Below are 24,387 nucleotides of genomic sequence, written 5' to 3'. Positions count from 1 at the left end.
ATGAGTGGTTCTATAGTTGTGAAACTCAGTGTATTAACAGTATCATGTAGTTGTCAGTGAAGGTCAATGCAAGTTTTAGAATGTTTACACTCATTCGTTCGTTCACTATTTGCATTAGCGCAACCACAAATTATTCCTCACTTTTCGCTTCGAGTTGCTGTCCCCTAGTGATAGGCCATACAACATCAGACAAACGAAACACAAGTGTCAAAACTGCTGCCAACTTATACCTTCAGAAAAAAAACAAATCATCTAGCTTTTCAATTATCAGGTACACCGGTAAGTTTATTCGGTCTTACAACACATGGCGAAACTTGACTAGTATTCCAGTGAATCAAATTTCCAGACATTCGTTGGCAAACTACTGTCATTGCGCGGCTTTTTCAGTATGTGTCAAAAAGTTGAAGCCAAAAACGTTTGAAGATGAAGAATTGGAGGCTTTACTCGATCAAGATCCTTCACAAACGCAACAAGAACTTACAGATACACTTGGAGTAGCTCAGCAAACCATATCCGATCGTTTGAAAGCAATGGGAAGGATCAGAAAGATAGAACATTGGGTGCCATATGAATTGAAGCCACGAGACGTCGAACGCCATTTTTTCACATGCGAACAACTGCTCCAACGGCATAAATGAAGGGTTTTTTGCATGGAATCTTTACTGGCGATGGAAAGTGGGTCCATTACGACAATCCTAAACGTCGGGCAACGTATGGATACGTCGGCCATGCATCCACGGCCAACATCGACGGCCGCGCGGAATTTTCCAGAAGAAGGACAGAAGGTTATGCTGTCTATTTGGTGGGACCAGCTGGGTGCGGTGTACTATGAACTGCTAAAACAGAATGAAACCATTACGGAGGACCTCTGCCGATGACAATTGATGTGTTTGAACCGTGCACTGAAGGAAAAACGGCCACAATACGACACGATAAAGTTATTTTGCAGCACGACAATGCTCGGCCACATATCCCGAAACCGTTCAAAACATACTTGGAAACGCTGAAATGGGAGTTACTATCCCACCCGCCGTATTCTCCAGCCATTGCTCCGACCGATTACTAACTTTTTCGATCGATGCAACATGGCCTGGTTGACCAGCACTCCTCCAATTTTGATGAAGTCTAAAATTTTATCGATTCGTGGTTAGCCGACAAACCGGCCTATTATTTCCGCAAAGAAATCCGTGAATTGCCAGAAAGATGGGAAAAAGTTGTGACTAGCGATTAGCAATGCTTTGAATATTAAATTTGTAACCATTTTTGCAGAATAAAGCATTAATTTTGGGAAAAAACGAAGAAGCCTACCGGTACTCCTATTATAATCTATGAATAAATCAAATCCATCTATCTATTAAAATGTGTCAAGCTTTCACTTTAAATTAAAGGGTGTGTCACATCAAATCGCATCACGGAAAAAACGCTGTAGAAATTTAATTTTTAGGAATTATATCTTCAGCTTTCGCTTATAATCAGATCAGAGTGTATAGATCACGTGGGCCATGCTTCACTGTCAATTTTTCGTAAATTTATAAAAATGTCGTCGAACGAAAAAGAGCGTCGTGAATTAATGCAGCGCACTCATTTCGAGAATCCGGAGTTGTCACATCGGGACATCGGTAAGATGTTGGGAATCGTCCAATCCACGGTCAGCAGAGTACTAAAACGATACTTCGAGAACCTAACCATCGACCGGAAGGTGAAGAACGGCAAAAATGGATGCTCCGTCAGTGAAAAAGATCACAAGCGCGTAGTTAAGCAGTTTAGACGTGATCCGAGAAGTTCGGTCCGGGATGTCGCCAATAAGCTGAATTTGTCAAGTTCATTCGTCCAGCGGACCAAGCAGCGGGAGGGCCTGCGTACATACAAGGTTCAGAAGGCTCCTAACCGCGACGAAAGGCAAAACATGGTGGGGAAGACGTGAGCCCGGAAGCTGTACACCGAAAAGCTGACGAAGCCGCATTGCCTGGTAATGGATGACGAAACCTACGTCAAAGCGGACTTTCGTCAGCTGCCGGGCCTGTTGTTCTTCTCCGCAGAAGACAAATTCAGCGTTCCGGAGGAGATTCGCAAGCAGAAACTATCCAAGTTTGCCAAAAAGTACATGGTGTGGCAAGCGATCTGCTCTTGCGGAAAGCGGAGCGCCCCCTTCGTGATGTCCGGCACGGTAAACGGGCAGGTTTACCTTAAGGAGTGCCTACAGAAGCGCTTACTACCACTATTGGGCCCGACCATCTTCTGACCGGATCTCGCTTCGTGCCACTATCGAAAGGACGTGTTGGAGTGGTACGAAGCCAACGGGGTCACCTTCGTGCCTAAGAAAATGAACCCGCCCAACGCGCCGGAGCTTCGCCCAATAGAGAAATATTGGGCGATTATGAAGCAGGCCCTCCGGAAGAACCCAAAAGATGTCAAATCGGAGGCGGACTTCAAGAGAAAATGGATTTCTGTTCAAAAAAAACTACAACCTGACGTTGTACGAGCATACGGGCTTGGGCTCGAAGTATGAATAAAAAGAAAATGCCAAAAGTTGTTTAATAGTTTTTATTTTACTGTCTAAAATTTTCAAAAAGATCGGTCTACTGGGCGAATTTCTACAGCGTTTTTTTCGTGATGAAATTTGATGTGACACACCTTTTAAACACATCGATTTCGGTTATAATGTTACATTCAATTGTATAAAATTAGATATACAACTGACCCCATACTATTTCCAGATGTCTTTCCTCGCCCAACAGAAAAGTGGTTTAAATTTTGCAACATTCCTAAGCCACTGCTAACGGAAAAACTAGCACTATCTTGGAGGCAATGCCACAGACACGAAAATCCACACTCGTTCGTGTTTCTGCGGTCGAAGTTTGTGGCCAGAACTTTTAGTATCACTTTCGTGTTTGCTCGGGGAAAGTTTTGCTCCCTGATGAAGTTAAAAGCAGCGATGTATCACTTTGTGACTGCCACCCCTTCAACTGCTGCTGGGAGGCTTCATCAGAGAAGGTGTGGAAAATTCCATCATTTGGCGGTCTAATGCTTTTACCGTTTCTTACCTAAAATTGCGCCGAAAAGCTTTCCTGGAGCTTGAAGGAACCGGGGCTCGGTGTCTGAGACGGTTGCGGCAAGTTGGCGAACTATGTAAGTTAGTTATGGAGCAATTTAATTCTTCCTTTCCTCTTGAACTAACAGCATTTGGGTGCAATATCATCCTTCTGCTGCTGGCGGTTGCGGAGGTCTTCCATTCGAACGTTGAAGGCGTGAGAAGGTAAATAAAATTGAATTATCATTATTGCTTCACAAATTGCTTCAGATTGTGGAAAGCCCATCTCGTGCAGACACCTGACGGTAACGATGATGCTGCTACTGATGGAGGTGATGGGACAGTTTTGATTCATCATTGCATTCAACGAGTCTTCCCTCTTGTCATGTGGCATTCGACTTTTGACTCATAGTGATTTTTCTAACCTTGTTTTTTTCCTACTCGGATAGTAGTCACAAGTCATCGTTTAATGTGTTGTGTCTACCAAGATCTTGGCCTTTGAGCCACGCTAATGCAAAAGGTTAGAGTGAAAAATAAGTACTACTCCGGACCAATTTGACACTTTCTCGGCCCCATAATGGAGTGTAAAACATTCGGTAGTCAAACGCAACCGTGTATCGACGCCGTTCATTAACTTAATTAAACACGCTATTAAATTGATTAAACGAGTCATTCGTTCGAATCTTTTGTTGGACAAAGCGGTAAACAATTGGAAACGGGAGGCGAGAGAGGCGAAACCGAGAAAATGCTGCGCACTGAATTGAGTCAATAAATCTTCGGAAGCTGCTGCTGCATAGAATATGGATTTTCTCGCCCTCCCCCATCGACAGATTAAGGCGGATGACAGTATTGTTTGTTTGAAAAGCGACGATTTGGATGATAATGTTCCAAACAAGGGGTTAAATATTTGGATTGTGACAAATTTAGAATTTATATTACAGCTTACCGTGAGTTACGAGCGTATTAGTCGATTAATGAAATTAATTATTGAAACGAAGGGATCACATAATGGTTGAATTGAAATAAATTTCGGGAACGGTTTGATAAATCACTGAAAAATGCATCGTTTTTTTAAAGAATTGTCTCCATGCGGGCAAAATTCTTCGCAGCATCTCAACATCCTCCACCACTTTACGATCCCTATTCAATCCGTGCTCCAAACAACACGCGCAAAACACAAAACGATCCTTGTCACGCCAACCAACGAGGCGTAGAACCAGCATCTCTCTCTCTCTCTGGCGAAATATTGGTGTCGTTAGTAAAAATGAGTGGTGTTTATACATAAAATATCACAACGCATTCAAAAGCGAGCGCACGCCAATTAGTCAAGCCCAGGCCGTCAGCCGAGCTATGTTTGTTATCCACCTATGATGATGCTCCGGTTCTCTATGTGTGTGCGCGTGAGTGTGTGTCTGTCCGTACGAGCGGACCTATGTTCCGCCACACTGTCCTTCGAAAACAGACATTCCGGAGTGTTTTCTGCGTGTGGATTCCAAATCCCGCTCAAGCTCCGGCTAAGAACTGCCGATTTGCTGTTTGGTTTTGCCTGGGGGTATACGGCAAAACGGTCTTGATGCGGTTCTGTAGACATTTGAGGAGTGTTGAAATTTTATGATTAATCTTGAAATTTAATGTTAGTATTGAGCAATTCTAAATGAAATTGACAAATGAAAAAACATGAGGACTTTTTATTCGAATGAAAGTTTGTATTACGCTTGGGTTGGAGGAAATATGAGCTTCCGACAGATTTTTTGACCCAAATGTACATGTTTGATAGGCCGTATCGATTTTAGTAAAAGAAATCTTTGATAATTTATATCTCAAAAACTATGAGTCGTACCGAAATTATAGAGAGTAATAGAGTATTGATGTTAATTTGATATGTGAATCATCTGGATCGGACCAGTAGTTCAAAAGATATGATTTTTTGTGGTGGAAAAAAGGGGTAAAAATTTATTTTTCGTACCATCGGTTAACTTTGAAAAATTCAACTCAAAATTAAAAAAAATAGTGCCCTAGGTCCCAAGACCATGTAAACTATAAAAAAACAAATATAATCAATAATTATGAAAATAAAATCCAATTTAACGCTGGTATATATAAATTTTTTTATCAAAAAATACTAGCTAATTGGCATCTTTTAGATATGTCGATCATCGGAATCGGTCCAGTAGTACAAAAGTTATGATTTTTTTCAAAAAAAGGTCGGTTTACAAAAAAGTAAAAAAAAAAGATTTTTCGGAATACCCTAAAATGGAAATGAGCACCCTTCTTCTTCTTCTTAAATGGCGTTAACGTTCCCTGTGGAACTTTTGCCGTCTCAACTTAGTTGAGATTTCTTAAGCCAAATAACACGCCTTGAATGTATTCCGAGGGGCAAGCTCTAGAATATGCGTGACCACAGTGCAAGTCGAAGGAAATTTCTTTGACGAAAAAATCCCCCGGCCAAAACGGGAATCGAACCCGAACACCCGGAATGAGCACCCTAATATAAACAAGAAAAAATCTGGGTCTAATATTTTACGACAAAGAACAAAACTACCACTTTTGACTGGAATCTGAGAACCACTATATCAGTTTGGCATGGAATGGCTGTAATATATATGCCATAGCAATATAAGAGCAATATCGAGAGGGAAACAGGAAACACATTGCAAATAAGCACGCATTAAATCTTTTCGCATACTCTGCCACATACACAGCACCGACTAGAAGGGTACAGGTTCACGTTTATGCCCTCTTTTTTACTCTTAGAAAACACTATCCATGTATATTTTTAAGATCCAACTTCATGTTGAAATATGATATAATATCAGGGGTGGACAAATTTAAGGGGGGTAGGGGTTAGGAAAATGTCCACGATTGTCCACGGCCAGGAACTAAGAAGTTTAGATAATGTCCACGTGGAATCGGTAAATATTTTTTATGTAAAACATTTATGTGTATAGTCAAAAATGAATGAGATCTGTTCTGTATTTACAAGATATACAAACTATACGCCCACCCTGGGAATTCTGTATTCATCAATAAAAATACTAAGTTGCCTGAGAGTGCTACCTGTTCAAACATTCATATTTTTTCATAAATCTGAACTTCTTCCCTGAAATGTATATTCTGAAAGAAACGCACATGAACTTGGATCGAATAATTTATTCCAATCGGTAATAGAGGCCCATGGATTCCGTCAAGACAAAGACACCCAAAGACACAAAAAATGTTGGAATCTTTGTAGTATTGAAAATCGCGACTTAAGTGCGAGTTTCGATTCAGCTTCCGCTCTTGATGACAAAACTGCTTCGTTTCTATTTTTCGAAATCTCTATAGGTTTTCCGAAAATTGAAACGAACAAAAAAAATCTTACATATTTGCAGTGGCGTAGTGTACGTAGTGTAGATTTAAAGAACATATCCGATGTTTGTAAAAATGACGAGAACCCACTATCTCTCTATGGAGCTCTGAAGTTTTATAACGATTGTAATCTTCGAGCACCACAATCACGTTCTTTACGGCATACAATTCCATCGCCTTTAATTCGCGATTCAGCCGAAAAGACCATTCAACGATTACAGGTTCCCTGCTGAAAGGAAAATTGTTCATCAGATAAACAAGCTAGGCGGAAGAACTAAACTAAAAATGACTAAAAAAAATAAGGCGTGAATGCCGGAGTACTTCGTCGTTTTCATCGGAAATACAAGAGCGGTCAAAATCGTCCAAAGAAGTAGCCGAAATTTTTGAAGCAATTCAAGCTTGGCGCATGTTATTAACATCTGACAGTGACTAAAAACGTCGAAAATTAATACGACGAAGTTTCAGAAAGTGAGTTTTTGTTAGAGATACCAATATTCCGTATTTTAATGCCCCTGAAATCACGTGGACGATACCAATCATTGGACTAGTAAGATTCATAATGAAATCTTTCAAGATACGCTGCCTACAGTGTTAAAAAAACAAAAAAAAACTTGACAACAAGGGTTGATTGGAGGGATGACAACCAAAACATCCGTCTCGGGTGTCACCCGGTCACGCAACGCCACTGCGTAGGTGCACGGACCATATCTCTGGAGTGGAGATCTATTTCTTGCAATGATGTTTTTTTATTGATATCTAGTAATTTTTATAATATAATTCTATTAGGTTATATGAAATGTTCATGTTGCCAGTGATGACAATCAAATCGAGACACTTATCAAGATTAATCCTTGGTTCACGACACATGTATTAGCAAATTTGCTACAGTTCACTAAAACCACCGTTCATGAGTAGAGATGAACCAGCCTTTGGCTGAAAATCTCTTTGATAAAGAAAGAAAAAAAATGGAAGGGGTTGTATCTAGGACACGAATGCATATTTTCGACGTAGAACTACGCATTTCTATTATGCAATCCACTTGTTTACCACTTCGAAGATAATTTTGGAATGCATCAAAATTTTTGCAATAGATTATGTTCTTCGTTACAAATAAATTTGATGAACGTCCTTTTACGTTTGATATGATGACTAGGACTACCAACATTTCCCTCTGAAATTATTGCACATCTCATGTTTACGTAGTTCTCGAACCGCGAAAGTTCATTCACCTCTAGTAACTGAAATGACGATTTTTCCAGGCTTCTCAGTTTAAAAGTAAGTTTTAGGGACACATATTCCGGTCTGCACAACGACAAGCGAGTACAAAAGTACTCAACACCAAAAGATATCCCCGACTTCCATGCATTTGCAAAGCGAATTCCCCCAGGCACGTTAATTTTGAAGTGCGTGTTAGGGAAACACAGCTCGGTAGGAACAAAAATACCCCCGACTTGCATGTATATGTGCAAAGCGAATTTCCACAGGTACATCGATTTCGAAGTCTGTGTTGGGGAAACCGTAAATCGGGTCAATCAAAACTTGACAGTTAGGTCGTTTAGATAACGCTTGACATTTTCCATTTATTCAATTGTTCATCTCATGAAAAATAACATTTTATGAATTGTGATAGACGCGTAGAAATATTTCCTATCAATTGATACAAACATCTTTCCGATCTGTTAAGAAATGTTCGAGTTATAAGCATTCGAAATATAGGTAGGGTTAGCACACAAATCGGCAGAACAATTGTATGGGAAAAAAGGAAGTTCTTCCAGTTTTCATGAATTTAAACCGTTTAGAGATTAGCGAATTGTAATGTAGCATATCAAACAAATCTTAGTAAATTTCCGATTCGATTGGTATGCAAATCATGAGAATTCGTTCACAGTGAAAATAGTTATGAACGTTAACTTTATTTCATAAAAACGTGACCTGTTTTCTGATTTGGCACCCTTCCTGAAAAACGTAGTTCTACGTCAAAAACCGTTCATGAGCACCTGATGAAGCATGGGTAAATAAAGCGCTACAATGTATGGACTACCCATTAACCCATATTCTGGACCCCAATCGGATTTTTTTTTATCCCATTTATTTATTTAAGGCTCATTAGCATTTTAGCTGTAACAGAGCCGAATTTTAATCGTGTACATGTCACATGGTTATCATATCTATAATTAGCACATTACACAGTTGCCATTCGCCAGTATTCATCCTATACCATTACATATGGTACATTCACACAGTAGCCTTTTAGGCGTAAAAGTTATTCTTTCTGTTCTTTCATTATCCAGTTGGACCACCGGACAGCGGAGACAGTTGATTGATCATTGTTGAGTTATTTATAGAACAGTAGCCCGATGTGTCTGGCAGAGCAGAGCAGTTGTATGGATGAATCGATCTTATTTCGACCGTGGATCGATCTCCATCGCTGATGATTGTTGCGTGGACGTAGCTATTCTGTAACAACACAAAGATGGTCAATGAGGGTCCTGAGTTATGAACTCACGATCGATCGCTTACTAAGCGAACGCGCAACCAATGTGAGACCCCCCTACGGAGACCCCCCTACGGAGACCCCCCTCTCAATCGGATTTAACATATCGCAATCCGAACGAGATCAACTTTTACATTCTGCAATCGAAGGTTGCATCATTCGCACAACCCGATGGGATTTGACTTGATCAGATTGAAGAATGCGATATTGTGCTAATTTCAAATCTAATCGTATTCCAGAACGCATCTCAATGTGCAATTCGTTTCATGAACGCAACGAAAATACATATTTGTAGCGAATTGTGAAGGGCTAATCAATCACAATTATGTTAAATTAAAAAAAAAAAGCAGGGTTTCGCCTGAAGAAAGTCATGGTCTGGGTCTGGTGGGACTGGAAGCAAATCTGTGTTATGAGCTTTTACCAAGCCACTAATCTCGATGAATTCCAACTAGGATTGGGCGCTCTTGGATCGATGTTCAGAAGATCGATCTTTTTCTCTCTGATTTCCGATTTTTTGGGTCAATGCTTTGTATTCAAAAAAAAAACACAAAAATCGATCTTTTTTCGATTTTTCCGATCTTTTTGATTGGAGTGTTTTTTTGTAAATTTGTTTTTATTGAACATTGATTTCAATCTCATCCAAAACCACCTGACAAATTTCATAAATGTTTCAAATTTCAAGGTCGTAAATATAGGATATGGCTGTTTTGTAAGTTTGGTCATTACAAAACAAGTGATTACAAATTATATTAACACCATCAGATGGCTCGCCTTCGTCTCATCCACATCGAAGGAAACGATGTCATTCGTGGAATCTGAACAAATGAAGCGTTCACGTTTGCCTCAAAACGCGCGGTCCTTAATGTGTTAACTAGACTGGCAGTAAAAATTGTGAAGAAATTGGATGACATCGAGACTAGCTGAAGCGTTCTTTTCTAGACCTGAGACTAATACAGTAAACATTCACTAACTATGCGAAGAGAGAAAACCAGTTATCGGCATTCGTGTTTTAACTGGTCCGGCATGTTAAACTTTAAATAAAATCGAGGGAAACTTCAATAAATTGTTTGATTCGCATTGTTCATGAAATTGGATAAACAAAAAGATTCCAATGGAAGTTTCGCACTGAGTACGACAACAGGTATGAAATATAGTTTGAGGAAATTATTTTTCTGTAATTTAATCAATGTTTTTGGCATGCGAAAATAATGTCAATTTTCAAAAAAATTCAAAATTTACATTCGAATGCCCCTCACAGCAAATTTTCCATTTGAATATGGCTTTCGCTTATAATCAGATAAGAGTGTATAGATCACGTTGGCCATGCTTCACTGTCAATTTTTCGTAAATTTGAAAAAATGTCGTCGAACGAAAAAGAGCGTCGTGAATTAATTCTGTGCACTTATTTCGAGAATCCGGAGTTGTCACATCGGGACATCGTAAGATGCTGGGAATCGTCCAATTCACGGTCAGCAGAGTGCTAAAACGATACTTCGAGAACCTAACCATCGACCGGAAGGTGAAGAACGGCAAAAATGGATGCTCCGTCAGTGAAAATGATCACAAGCGCGTAGTTATGCAGTTTAGACGTGATCTGAGAAGTTCGGTCCGGGATGTCGCCAATAAGCTGAATTTGTCAAGTTCATTCGTCCAGAGGACCAAGCAGCGGGAGGGCCTGCGTACATACAAGGTTCAGAAGGCTCCTAACCGCGACGAAAGGCAAAACATGGTGGGGAAGACGCGAGCCCGGAAGCTGTACACCGAAATGCTGAGGAAGCCGCATTGCCTGGTAATGGACGACGAAACCTACGTCAAAGCGGACTTTCGTCAGCTGCCGGGCCTGTTGTTCTTCTCCGCAGAGGACAAATTAAGCGTTCCGGAGGAGATTCGCAAGCAGAAACTATCCAAGTTTGCCAAAAAGTACAAGGTGTGGCAAGCAATCTGCTCTTGCGGAAAGCGGAGCGCCCCCTTCGTGATGACCGGCACGGTAAACGGGCAGGTTTACCTTAAGGAGTGCCTACAGAAGCGCTTACTACCACTATTGAAGCAGCACGAGGGCCCGACCATCTTCTGGCCGGATCTCGCTTCGTGCCACTATTCAAAGGACGTGTTGGAGTGGTACGAAGCCAACGGGGTAACCTTCGTGCCAAAGGAAATGAACCCGCCCAACGCGCCGGAGCTTCGCCCAATAGAGAAATATTGGGCGATTATGAAGCAGGCCCTCCGGAAGAACCCAAAAGTTGTCAAATCGGAGGCGGACTTCAAGAGAAAATGGATTGCTGTTCAAAAAAAACTACAACCTGACGTTGTACAGAACCTTATGGACGGGGTAAAGAGGAAGGTGCGAGCATACGAGCTTGGGCTCGAAGTATGAATAAAAAGAAAATGCCAATAGTTGTTTAATAGTTTTTATTTTGCTGTCTAAAATTTTCAAAAGGATCGGTCTACTGGGCGAATTTCTACAGCGTTTTTTCCGTGATGCAATTTGATGTGACACACCCTTTATTCCAAGCTGACGTTCGGTCTGAAAGAAAAAGAGGCCTGCTCCCATACATATAAACATTCAAATCTCTTGAAAACAGGTACTTTTTTTGTTCATTTCACCCTTCAACACACGAAAAAAACATTTATTCTGCCGAAGATGATAAATTTTCAGCCAACGCTAATTTGGTTGGGCTGGCTCTATCATTACAAACACAGTACAAAAAGGCTCAGCCTGAACACGGAGCGAGAGAGAGAGAGAATGGGTCTTTTATTAACACAGACATAGCATCGAGGGATGCCTAGGCATGCGTAGCGGAAAAATCAAAAGAGTATTGGTGTAATGTTGAGTGTTTCAATTTTGCAATAAAAAAAATTAAAACAACTTTTCAAGTTAAACGGTTTAATGAACTAAAAGCTAGAAAATAATTAGGCAAGTAGCAGTCAGTAGTTATCACATCCCTTCCTACATTAATCTAGGACAATGATGAGACTAAAGACCATTGATGAGACCAATGATGATGAGACCATTTAACTTTGTTTGCGACGATAGGGAATTTTGTGCACTCCGAACGTGATCCACACAGCACTGCGATAGCTTACATAGTGATCACGTATCTCGGGAGAGAATAGTTTCAAAAATTCTACTTTGTTCGCTCTTTCGGTATAGCAGACAGTACAGCTAAGTGTGTGCAGCAATAGAATCAGAAAGCAGAGACTCAGAAATAAACCATCGGTAATTGTTCGTCGATAAAATATATCTGTTTGCATTATGTTCTGTGTTTCAAATTCAAATCTGTTTTTCTGTTAAGTATCCGAAAAAATCAGAACGGTTGCGCGGTTTTTTTTTATTTTAAAGTTTTAAGTATTATCTGTATGATTAGTATACTTTTGTACAATAAAACCATTCAACCTTTTTTTTTATTTATATTTCTTACCTAATTTTCTTCGGAATATTTTGATGATGTACTGTATTTTATTAGTCAAATCATTTCATTCGATACCGATATTGAGGGGATTACAAAAAAACACATACACCTTTTTGAATTTATGTTGTTCATAATGTAGTGTGTTCTCCAAGTCAAGCCACTCAGCCATTTTTACCGGCGGCCAAATCGGATTTTTCAAGATAATGGAATACACAGTATTATAATGACAGCAGAGACAAAGATTTGTTCCAAATTTCAGATCAATAAATCAAAAGGAACGGAGTCAAATTTTTATTAATGTGGGACAACCCTACATATATACAAACATACATACAAACAGGTCAAGTTGAATGAAACCGTTTAAAAAAGTGATTCAGTATTTTGTTACAGCGGCCGTCTTCGATTGGAATTTTCATAAATAGCTGTGATCTACTAGTCAATCCCTTTCATTTGATACCCATATTGATGGGGTTTTGAAAAAATATATAATCCGCCATTTTGTGGTGACAGCCATTTTGGGTTTGCATTTTCTTATAAATAACTGTATTCTACTAGACAATACCTTTCATTTGATACCCATACTGATGGGGTTTTAAGAAAATATGTAATCCGCCATCTTGAGATGGCGGCCATTTTGGATTTACATTTCTCATAAATAACTGTATTCTACTAGTCAAGCCCTTTCATTTTATACCCATACTAGCTAACCCGGCAAACTTCGTCCCGCCCATTTACTTGATTAATTCTCGAGTAATGCAGAAATTTGTGTTTTATTTGTATGGCAGCCACCCCTAAGAGAGGGGGGAGGGGTATCTAACCACCATAGAAACATTCATTGCACCCTAAAGTTTCCATATGCCTAATTTGGTTTAATTTGCTTGATTAATTCTCGGGTAATGCAAAAATTTGTGTTTCATTTGTACGGCAGCCCCCTCTAAGAGAGGGGGAAGGAGTATCTTAACACCATAGAAACATTTATTGCATCCTAAAACCTCCACATGCCAAATTTGGTTTCATTTGCTTGATTAATTCTCGAGTAATGCAGAAATTTGTGCTTCATTTGTATGGCAGCCCCCCCTTTGAGTGGGGGAAGGACTGTCTAACCATCATAGAAACATTTATTGCACCCTAAAACTTTCACATGCCAACTTTGGTTTCGTTTGCTTGGTTAATTTCCAAGTAATGCAGAAATTTGTGTTTCATTTGTATGGCAGACCCCCCTTAGAGAGGGGGGAGGGGTCTCAAAATATCACGAAAACCTTCCCCGGCCCCAAAAACCCCTACATACCAATTTTCATGTCGATCGGTTCAGTAGTTTCCGAGTCTATAAGAATCAGACAGACAGACAGACATCACTCCATTTTTATATATATAGATAGATTGATGGGGTTTGGAGAAAATAGGAAATCCGCCTTTTTGTAGCGGTCGCCATCTTGGATTTTTTAAATCTTGAAATACGAAGTTTTATGATGACTGCAGAAGTAAAGGTGTGTTCAAAATTTCAGATCAATCGGTCAACAGGAAGGGGCTCAAATGTCTATTAATGTGGTGAAGCGCCACAGACAAACATGTTACAAACATACAAACCTACAAACATACAAACATGCAAATTACAGGGCAAGCTAAATAAAACCGTTTAATAAAAATCAAAGACAGGTTATTGGTTTAATGTAAAGACAGAAACAGCCACTCATTACGGATGTTTTTTACTCAATTGAAAGATGAAATATAATACGGGGAAAAAATTCTATTGAAAGTTCTTCCACTTTGGCGCCCCAAAAGATCAGCGCCCCCGGCAGATGCCAAGTTTGCCACCCGCACACTACGCTGCTGCACAGTTGTAAACATTTATTTAATACTTTATTTTTAAATCTATTACTATCAAACTACCAAACACAAAATTGGTATACATTTAGTATTTAAAACCATTATGTGGAAATTCGAACCCGAATCCGATTAACAAATACTACTCACAGAATACACAGAACACTATCCGATTAACACGCAAACATTCCAGTCAATAGTAGAAAAAAATAAGTGCAAAAATAAGTACAAAAATACACACTTTCATCTAACTCAGAACAGAAACTGTAGTCCGTTTTGTATTCCTACATCTGACACCACAAAACAATGAATGTAAATTATTTTTTTTTTAGTATACAATGAAAAGTGAAATTATTTCGAGAACCCTACGCAAAAACGATTATGAGTGAGTTCAGACAAACCATCAACATTAATTAATATTCGCTGAATTCAACGAATTTTTCTTTGCCAATTTCATTGAAATATGATCTCCGACATATGGCTACCTCGGATGGCTCGAAGGAAATCTAATCAGGAAGTCCAATCAGTGCTAACATGGCTAATATCGTATTTCTAGGCATCAACCATCAGCGGCGTAGATCAGAGATTCTACTGGGCCCACAACAGTTGTTGAACAGCTGTTTCGTTCTGAGTGGCGTGATTGTTGAAGAACGAACCAATGATTTTACCGGTCCATAAAGCGCACTAAACAGTCATTTGACTAGAATGCAATATTTCGGCAAAAGCATGAGGATTCTCTCTACTACAAATACGTCGGTTACATCACAAAGCAACGAATGCATTTAACCAAAAATTAGCTTCATCACTAAACTTTTTTTTCGTTCAATTCACAATGAGTTTCGTGAACTAAAACATGGTTTACGCAAAAACAAATTTCCAAATTTGCGAGCGTGGTTCAGGTGTCAGTCAGTTCATGATTAAATGAACGAATTTCATGCCAAATCGACTGGTCGTTGGCAGCACCATCTCAGATTTCAGTGAAACGTTGTGGGTGTAAAGACATGGGTCATTTAAGCTGTTGTATCGTTGGCGCCTCAGGGTTGGGATTTCCGGTTTCGATAGCTTGGGTTGGGCCAATTTACAACACTGCGTTTATTCAAATTCACAAATTATTTCTCGACCATTTTTGCGCAACACAATTACTTCCTTTTAAGTAGGACTGGCTTTTATATCTCGGCATACAAAGGTCCCTTGTTCGATCATCGTCGGTAATAGTGTAGGTGATGACGATGACGGTTCATTCAGTGAGGACACTCACTCTCTGCCATACTCCGTTCTCTCCGTTCGCTGTGTAACAACCGCAGGAGCGCGTTTAGGGGTGCGTTTCTACCAAACATAAGCAATTTTGCATACTTGAAATATTCGAAAAAGAATTAGACCACTTTTTGAAAAAAGCCAAAAATGTTTTCTTAATTTTTTACATAAAACTATAACTTAAAAACTATGATACCTACAAAATTCTTGTCAAAAGATGAAATGTAGGAATTTGTTTCAATTTTCAGAAAAAAATAACAAAACTTTTTTGGAAAAAAAAGCCCTCACAATTTTCAACAATTCGTCCATACATCGAAAGAATACAAATACAAGTCGAAAGTCAAGATAGCGATATAGTGTATTCGACAAAGTATTAGATCTCATCAAAACATGAACTTTTGTCGAAGATATCAACTTTCTATCTTTCATAGTTTTTGGAATACAAGTCATTTGTGTATGAAGACTCCTTAAAAAAACCATGGTTTGCTCGTAACATGTTTGTGTGTAAATTCTCACGTTTGACATGTTTCTTAATAGGAAAAATTTAACAGAGCTTGTAAATTGCGATAATTTATACATAAAATGTTACGAATTTTACATTAATAGTATTTTTTCAAAGAAAAAAAAAAGAAAAAAGTTGTTGTTCGAAAAACTTTTTCTATGTTTTTCCATCTTCCGATCTTGTCATCAGTGACTTGTTGGAAACTCTCAGGTCTTTTTATATCTATTTTTTTTCTCAAAATTTAAAAAACACATGTTTTCGAGAAAAATGCATTTTAATTTTCAAATTTTTTTTTCAATGAATTTTTTTCTTCAATTTTTTTTATATTTTTTAATGAAAACCTAAATAATTTCCTACATTTCACTCTCTGGACAACTTTTTGTAGATCTTATAGTTTTTAAATTAAGATTTTTCGATAATAAGCCCACAAAAAATCTATCAGACCTACAAAGTTTTAGTCAAAGAATGGAATGTAGGAAATTATTTTGGTTTTCATTAAAAATTATCAAACAAATTTTGGAAAAAAATTTCATTGAAAAAATAATATTTTGAAAATTAGAATTAATTTTTCTCGAAAACATGTATTTTTAAAATTCTGAAAAAAATATAATATATATATAAATAGCCCTTAGAATTGCCAACAAGTCATCATGTATAGGAAGATGGGCACATTTACATGGAAGATGTTTTTCGAACAACAACTTTTTCATATTTTTCTTTGGAAAAATACTATTAATGTTCAATTCGTTACATTTTTATGTATAAACTAGCTGACCCGGCAAACTTCGTCCCGACCAAAATTTGTTTTTTGACATCCGGCGATCCTTTTTTTATATATAGATAGAAGAAGATATAGGAGTGCGTTTCATCACATTAAAATCCATTTTCAGTTTCGAACAAAGATCAATTTCGCTAGCGCAAATGGACTAACAGCACTTGTCGCTATGTAATTGTGGAACATATAGGAATTTATTTTCCAAATTTTCCCTTTTTCCTTCAGAGTTTAGCGAAAATTTTCAATTGTCCTGTTTGGAGGGGTGTCATACCATCATAGAAACATTTCTCATACCCAAAAACCCTCACATCCCAAATTGTGCTTGATTAGTTCTCGAGTTATGCAGAAGTTTGTGTTTCGTTTGTATGGCAGCCCCCATTAGAGAGGGTGGTTGAATGTATTCACCATAGAAACGTTTCGTGCCCCGTAAAACCTTCACATGCCAAATTTGACTCCATTCGCTTGATTAGTTTTCGATTTATGAAGAAATTTGTATTTCATTTGTATGATAGCCCACCCTTAGAGAGCGGGTGGAGTGTCTCACCACCGTAAAAACCTCCACATGCCAAATTTGGTTTCATTAATGGATAGCCGTTAATTCTCGAATAATGCAGAAATTTGAGTTTCATTTGTATGGCAGCCAATCACCCCCGTTAGAGTGGGGAGGGGCGGGGTTCCTAGTCTTACCACCATAGAAACATTTATTGCACCCTAATACCTCAATAGGCTCAATATGGATTCATTCGCTTGAATAATTCTCGAGTAATGCAGAAATTTGTGTTTCATTTGTATGGCAGGCCCCCCTTAGAGATGGGGGGTGGAGAGTCTTACCACCATAGGAACATTCATTGCACTCTAATAACTCAATATTCTCAATTTGGATTCATTTGCTTGAATAATTCTCGAGTAATGCAGAAATTTGTGTTTCATTTGTATGGCAGCCTCACCTTAGAGAGAGGGGGGGAGAGTCTAACCACCATAGAAACATTTATTGCACTCTAATACCTCAATATGCCCAATTTGGTTTTATTTGCTTGAATAATTCTCGAGTAATGCAGAAATTTGTGTTTCATTTGTATGGCAGGCCCCCCTTAGAGATGGGGGGTGGAGAGTCTTACCACCATAGAAACATTCATTGCACTCTAATAACTCAATATTCTCAATTTGGATTCATTTGCTTGAATAATTCTAGAGTAATGCAGAAATTTGTGTTTCATTTGTATGGCAGCCTCACCTTAGAGAGAGGGGGGGGGAGAGTCTAACCACCATAGAAACATTTATTGCACTCTAATACCTCAATATGCCCAATTTGGTTTCATTTACTTGAATAATTCTCGAGTAATGCAGAAATTTGTGTTTCATTTGTGTGGCAGCCCCTCCTTGTAGAGGGGGGTGGAGAGTCCTACCACCATAGAAACATTCATTGCACTCTAATACCTCAATATTCTCAATTTGGATTCATTTGCATGAATAATTCTCGAGTAATGCAGAAACTTGTGTTTCATTTGTATGGCAGCCTCCCCTTAGAGAGGGGGGTGGAGAGTCTTACCACCATAGAAACATTTATTGCACCCTAATACCTCAATATGTCCAATTTAGTTTCATTTGCTTGATTAATTCTCGTGTAATGCAGAAACTTTTGTTTCATGTGTATGGCAGACAAAACGAATGGCTTCAGTATTCTTGGACATAAAGGGGGCCTTTGATTCTGTTTCAATAGAGGTTTTGTCTGACAAATTACACTCTCGGGGTCTGCCGCCTCTATTGAATAATATGTTATATAACTGGCTTTGTGAGAAACATTTGAATTTTTCTCACGGAGATTCGGCAGTAAGCCGGGCGTTTTACATGGGCCTCCTCCAGGGCTCATGTTTAAGCCCCCTTTTGTACAACTTCTATGTAAGCGACATCGACAATTGCCTTATACAAAATTGCAGCCTAAGACAACTTGCAGATGATGAAGTGGTGTCTGTCGTAGGATCAAACGAATCCGACCTGCAAGAACCCTTACAAGATACTTTGAACAATTTTTCAACCTGAGCCATTGGGCTAGGGATCGAATTCTCCATGGAGAAAACAGAGATGGTGGTTTTTTTCTAGGAAGCATAGACTAGCAAAACAAAAGCTTCAACTTTTGGGTAAACCGATCACTCATGCTATGTCATTCAAGTATCTTGGGGTCTGGTTAGACTCCAAATGTACTTGGGGTGCCCATATTAGGTATCTGAGTAAAAAATGTTCTCCGTACAATTACCGGCACCTGGTGGGTATATATATATATATATATACCCACCAAATATATATATATAGATATATATATATATATATATATATATATATATATATATATATATTTTTTTTTTTTTTTTTTGGAAATTTAAAAAAATACGTTTTTGAGAAAAATGAATTTCAATTCTTAAAATAAAAAAAAATATTTTTTGTGAAAATTTTAATAATTTCCTATATTTCATCCTTTGACAAGAATTTTGTAGGTATCATAGTTTTTAAGTTATATTTTTGTGTAAAAAAATAAGAAAAAAAATTGGCTTTTTTCAAAAAGTAGTCTATTTTTTTCGAATATTTCAAGTATGCAAAGTTGCTTCAATGAGCCATGTCTTTACACCCACAACGTTTCACTTCTATCTATCTAAGACGAGTTGGCATGAAATTCGTCAGTGGCAAATCAGCTGTCAATAAAAGTGTTGTCTTCTTACAGTTATATAAATCTATAAATGCATGAACATTACTTGTGAAGTATATCTATATTTGTATGTCAGTTTGTCAAAACGTCATCGGATCTGATACTTGAATGATTCAAAATTAATTTTCAGTATACTGAAACCAAGACCCTAAAGTATAAACTCTTGCAATGATTTCATAGAACGAACGAATAATATCTTATCCACTTCGCCCTATATTCTACTCTTGAATAATTCATCCGGGTCCGGTCCCCATCCGTAGCACTAGTTACTCCCCCGACAAACCTTTCAGACGATGTCGTTCTCTCAGCCGGAAATTAAAGATTAAATAGGTAACGCAATCTGTCTTTCGTTTCGCCTGCCATGTTCGACGCAGAATCTACTATTCTTCTGGAGGTTATGATCGCGAGATTTCGCGAGATTGTATGCACACGACAGTAAAAAAAACACACACACACAAAAACATCTACCGGGAAGTGATACATTTTTTATGAGCGGCACCGATATTCCGGCCCAACATCCGGACACATCCCATTGTGGACGTCCAATTTCCTTCCCTTTCCGCTGCTGGGTGGCCTCCCACTATTATGATCATAGCGTGTGTTTACCCGTCCATCACTAATGTATACCCTCACTCTTGCTTTCTTCCACAGTGTGCAATTGCAACGGCCACGCGCGCCGCTGTCGCTTCAACATGGAGCTGTACAAGATGTCCGGTAGGATTTCCGGAGGAGTCTGTCTTAACTGTCGGCACGCAACTACCGGGAGACACTGTCATTACTGCCGCGAGGGATACTATCGAGATGCCACCAAACCGATTTCCCACCGCAAGGTTTGCAAACGTGAGTAACTGCTGTGAATTGCATTTTTGATCGAATTATTTTCACTCCACTCATTGCATTTTGACAAAATGTCAACTCGTCCCAAACAACGTCGAATGTCACCGGTAAACCGGAGGAAATTGAAATCCTTCCCCCGTCGTTCCGGAAAGGATTCCGGCATCCGCCTAACCCGTATTCATAAACCCATTTCACGACTTCCCCCTTTATCCAATTTGTCAGTTTACATTTACCCAAATCCCCAAACAGCACTCCGTAAAAAAAAAACTTCTCGAATGACTCGTCCGAATGTGTTGTACGAGCGCTTTCAAAGGGAATTCAGAAATTCCGTCAAAAAAAACCTGTTATAAATAATGAATCACCTTTTACTTTCGGAGGAGCGTTTTGTCAAATGGGGGGAGTGAATGTAAATGATGCAGCTCTTCCAGCCGACGCCTAAGATAGACCACAAATACACAGGCTTGTTGAAAATTTAGCCAAACAGCGCATCAAAACATAGAACACCCGGGGAAAAAATCCCAACGAACAAGACCGCGCCACCTCTGTTCACTTCGTGGTAGACGATTCCCGGCGGAAAACCTCGGTCTTATTCCATCAATTCAAACGGGCGGAAGGCAAATGGCGGAGGGTGAATTCTGTTTCCATCTCCAGTGTGGCCGATCATTTGGTATTTGCAAGCTCATTGCGGTTTCATTTAAGACGAAGAGGCATTTGCCGGCTTGGAAAGGTCACAGAGTTGGGAAGGAAAGCGTCGGCACAAAGACATAAACAGAAAAGTGATGGTAGCTATGAGAAATGGAGTTTGTCCCGAGGGTCCCTGAGGGACCAGCGCCAACACACCGAAATTTTCTCGAGATTGATTAAATTTGGTGAGAATCCCTGCCCGAGGTGGGGGGGATAAGATAAGATATGGTCGATAATTTTTTTTCTCTCTTTTTGTGACTGCTTAACCTTTGGAACACACACAAACCTATATAGATATCACAACCTCTCCGCCGACTCCATCTGCACCGATAACAGTGAACCGCAAATTTTCATTATCCGAAGAGCGCGCGAAACATTTAACCGCCGTGCGTCTCCATTTTGATTTATTTCGATGAGCTCTAATGGGGCCGGGCCATAAATTCAGTTAAGTGCAGCTGCATTTCACTAGGGCCGGGCCTGGGGCACGGACTGTGGGGCACAGTTAGCTGGCTGGCAATAATTCATCTATATTAAGTGTTGAATTATCTGTTCATCGGCTTCAACCAGTGCTCATCGGGAGGCCACTCGAATAAGATTGCCTGCCAGTTTCTTAGAATCTCATTTTGCCTGCCTTTCGCGAGTTCGGTCGGTAATCATCGCCGCCTGGTTTGCTAATTGTATCTAACTCTGGGGGAGGCTTAAAGATGAAATATGGATCCGCTGAAAGCCCGTGCAATATATCACGTGTGTACTAGTTTTGTGAAAAACCTTCGATTGGAAATCCGATGATGTGCACTTCACAGTTTACTAACTCTTGTGTTGGCGCCTAATGTTCCATGTCAACTTCGGCTGCCAACAGTTGGAGACAATTTCGATTGACTCTATTCTAATACACATAGTAATAATCCATCAGTTATTTCTTGTGAAGTTGATTGAACTATGTTATTCATTTTGATTCTGTATTTTTATCAATATACTAGCTGACCTGGCAAACTTCATCCGACCCATAATTTATTTTGCGTTCTCACATTCACGTTTTCTTACTAAGCGCACGTTCATGGGTCCAATCGCAGAACTGTTCATTGATTGATCTTCTAATGTACCCTTTAAAATTACCTTTTCCTATAAAATTCCTAATGTACTAAAAGAAGATGTACTACCAAAACTCCTCATTATAATATTATTATTAGGGGATTATTTTCAGACACAATTCTCGTTCAAGATGTTCCAACCACTTGCAAGTAACATGTTTCTCCGTTACATGGAATCAATGTTTGATACAGAAAATATGATAGAATAAAGACAGCCCTAAGTCGGACAATTCCTTCCTCGAGTTTTGCTCTGATCAACACATTCGGCGATCCATTTTTATTTATATAAAGTCTGCTTCATTTAATATTGGAACAAATTCTTTTGCTCATTGTGGCGCTCCTAGTGGACGGATTTGGAAACTTTTTTCACCCACGTGTCGGGAAATTCATTACCTTTCACCATGTATTTATGTCATAACACCAAACGATAGCATTTTGTAAACAACCGCCATGGAAGCCGAACGGAGAGATAAAATTGTGCACAGTTTTCTTGAAAATCCATTGTTGTCGGCATCTAAGCTAGCTAAACAGCTTAAAATGTCCAGAAATACCGTATGGCGTGTTATCAAGCAGTACAAGGAAACATTGACGTCGGCTCGGAAGCCGCATTCGAAGCGTCGGAGTGGAACTGTCGACCGGAAACTGCGTGGGAAAGTCAACAAGGCCGTCAAGAGGAATCCCAATCTTTCAGACCGCGATTTGGCCAATAAGTTCCAGGCCGCTCACAGTACGGTGCGACGAATTCGTCTCCGGGAAGGAATAAGGTCATTCCGAGCCAGCAAACAGCCAAATCGGACGCTGAAGCAGAACAATGTGGCCAGAATCCGTGCTCGAAAGCTGTACGACCAAGTGCTGACCAAGTTCGACGGATGTATTCTGATGGACGATGAGACCTACGTGAAGGCGGACTTTGGGCAAATCCCAGGTCAAAAATTTTATTTGGCGACGGCTCGGGGGGATGTACCTGCAAAATTTAAGTTTGTGTTTGCGGATAAGTTCGCCCGCAAGTACATGATTTGGCAGGGGATATGCAATTGTGGACAGAAAACCAAAGTCTTTCTCACTGAAAAGACAATGACATCAGAAGTCTACAAAAAAGAGTGCCTACATAAACGGATTCTGCCGTTTATTCGTGCCCACGACCGTCCAGTAATGTTTTGGCCGGACCTCGCAAGCTGTCATTACAGCAAAACGGTTATGGAATGGTATGCAACGAACGGGGTCAGCGTAATACCGAAGGACCTCAACCCCCCAAACTGCCCCCAGTTCCGGCCGATAGAGAAATACTGGGCAATCACGAAGCGGAGGCTTAAGGCAAAGGGAAAACTTGTTAGGAACTTGACTCAAATGAAGAACTGGTGGAATCAAATCGCCAAAACGGTGGACGAAAAGGGTGTGCGCCGCCTAATGTGCCGTATTACGGGAAAAGTACGAGAATTTCTTCGAAACAGCAATGAATAACTTTTTTAATTTTTTTTTATGAAAGAGTAAAGAAAATGCTACATTTGTATGAAAAACAAATTATGAATTCGTTAATAAATGACTGAACTACACGCAATTGTTTGTGTTCCAATATTAAATGAAGCAGACTTTAGATGGAAGAAGCTATAGGAGTGAGTTTTATCACAATAAATTCAATTCCCACTTTCGAACAAAGAACAATTTCGTTAGTGCAAACATCAAATGGACTAACAACGCTTATCACTATGATATTGTAGAACATATGGGAATTGAATTTTCACAAATTTTTCCATTTTTTACAGAGTTTTCCGAAAATTTTCAATTGTCGTGTTTGGTTGGAATATGTTTGATTGAAATATGTGTTTTAATTTTTTTGAACCACCCCCTCCCCCTCCATTCCAGAGGAGGGAGAGGTGTCATACCATCATAGAAACATTTCTCGTACCCAAAAACCCTCACATCCCAAATTTGGTTCCGTTTGCATGATTGACTCTCGAGTAAGGCAGCCCCCCTTAGGGAGGCGAGGGGAGTGTCAAACCACCATAGAAACGTGTATTACCTCCTATAACCTCCACATGCCAAATTTGGCTCGATTTGCTTGATTAGTTCTCGAGTTATGCAGAAATTTGTGTTTCATTTGTATGACAGCCCCCCCTTAGAGAAGGTGGAGGAGTGTCTAACCACCATAGAAACGTTTCATGCCCCCTAAAACAATCAAATGCCAAATTTGGCTCCATTTGCTCGATTAGTTTTCGAGTTATGCGGAAATTTGTGTTTCATTTGTATGGCAGCCCCCCCTTAGAGAGGGGGAGGAATGTCTATTCATCATAGAAACGTTTCTTGCCCCCTAAAACTTTCATATGTTAAATTTGGCTCCATTTGCTTGATTAGTTCTCGAATTATTCAGAAATTTGTGTTTCATTTGTATGGCGGCCCTCCCCTTAGAGAAGGAGGAGGAGTATCTAACCACCATAG

The 24,387-nt window shown here is 39.4% G+C and overlaps 1 protein-coding gene across 3 annotated transcripts in view; it reads left to right on the top strand.

The window, feature by feature from the left end:
* LOC129761842 (netrin-B-like) overlaps positions 1-24,387 on the top strand; it is a 239,027-nt gene that overhangs the window by 86,026 nt on the left and 128,614 nt on the right. For all 3 annotated transcript variants that reach the window (XM_055759633.1, XM_055759635.1, XM_055759634.1), the window contains exon 2: positions 19,991-20,179. In XM_055759633.1, coding sequence (XP_055615608.1) covers positions 19,991-20,179 — 189 coding nt within the window. The remainder of the gene's footprint in view (positions 1-19,990; positions 20,180-24,387) is intronic.

This window comes from Toxorhynchites rutilus, chromosome 1 (genome assembly GCF_029784135.1).
Source record: "Toxorhynchites rutilus septentrionalis strain SRP chromosome 1, ASM2978413v1, whole genome shotgun sequence".
Classification (NCBI taxonomy): domain Eukaryota; kingdom Metazoa; phylum Arthropoda; class Insecta; order Diptera; family Culicidae; genus Toxorhynchites; species Toxorhynchites rutilus.
Note: the sequence above shows the minus strand (reverse complement) of the source record. Positions and strands in the feature narration are given on the sequence as shown.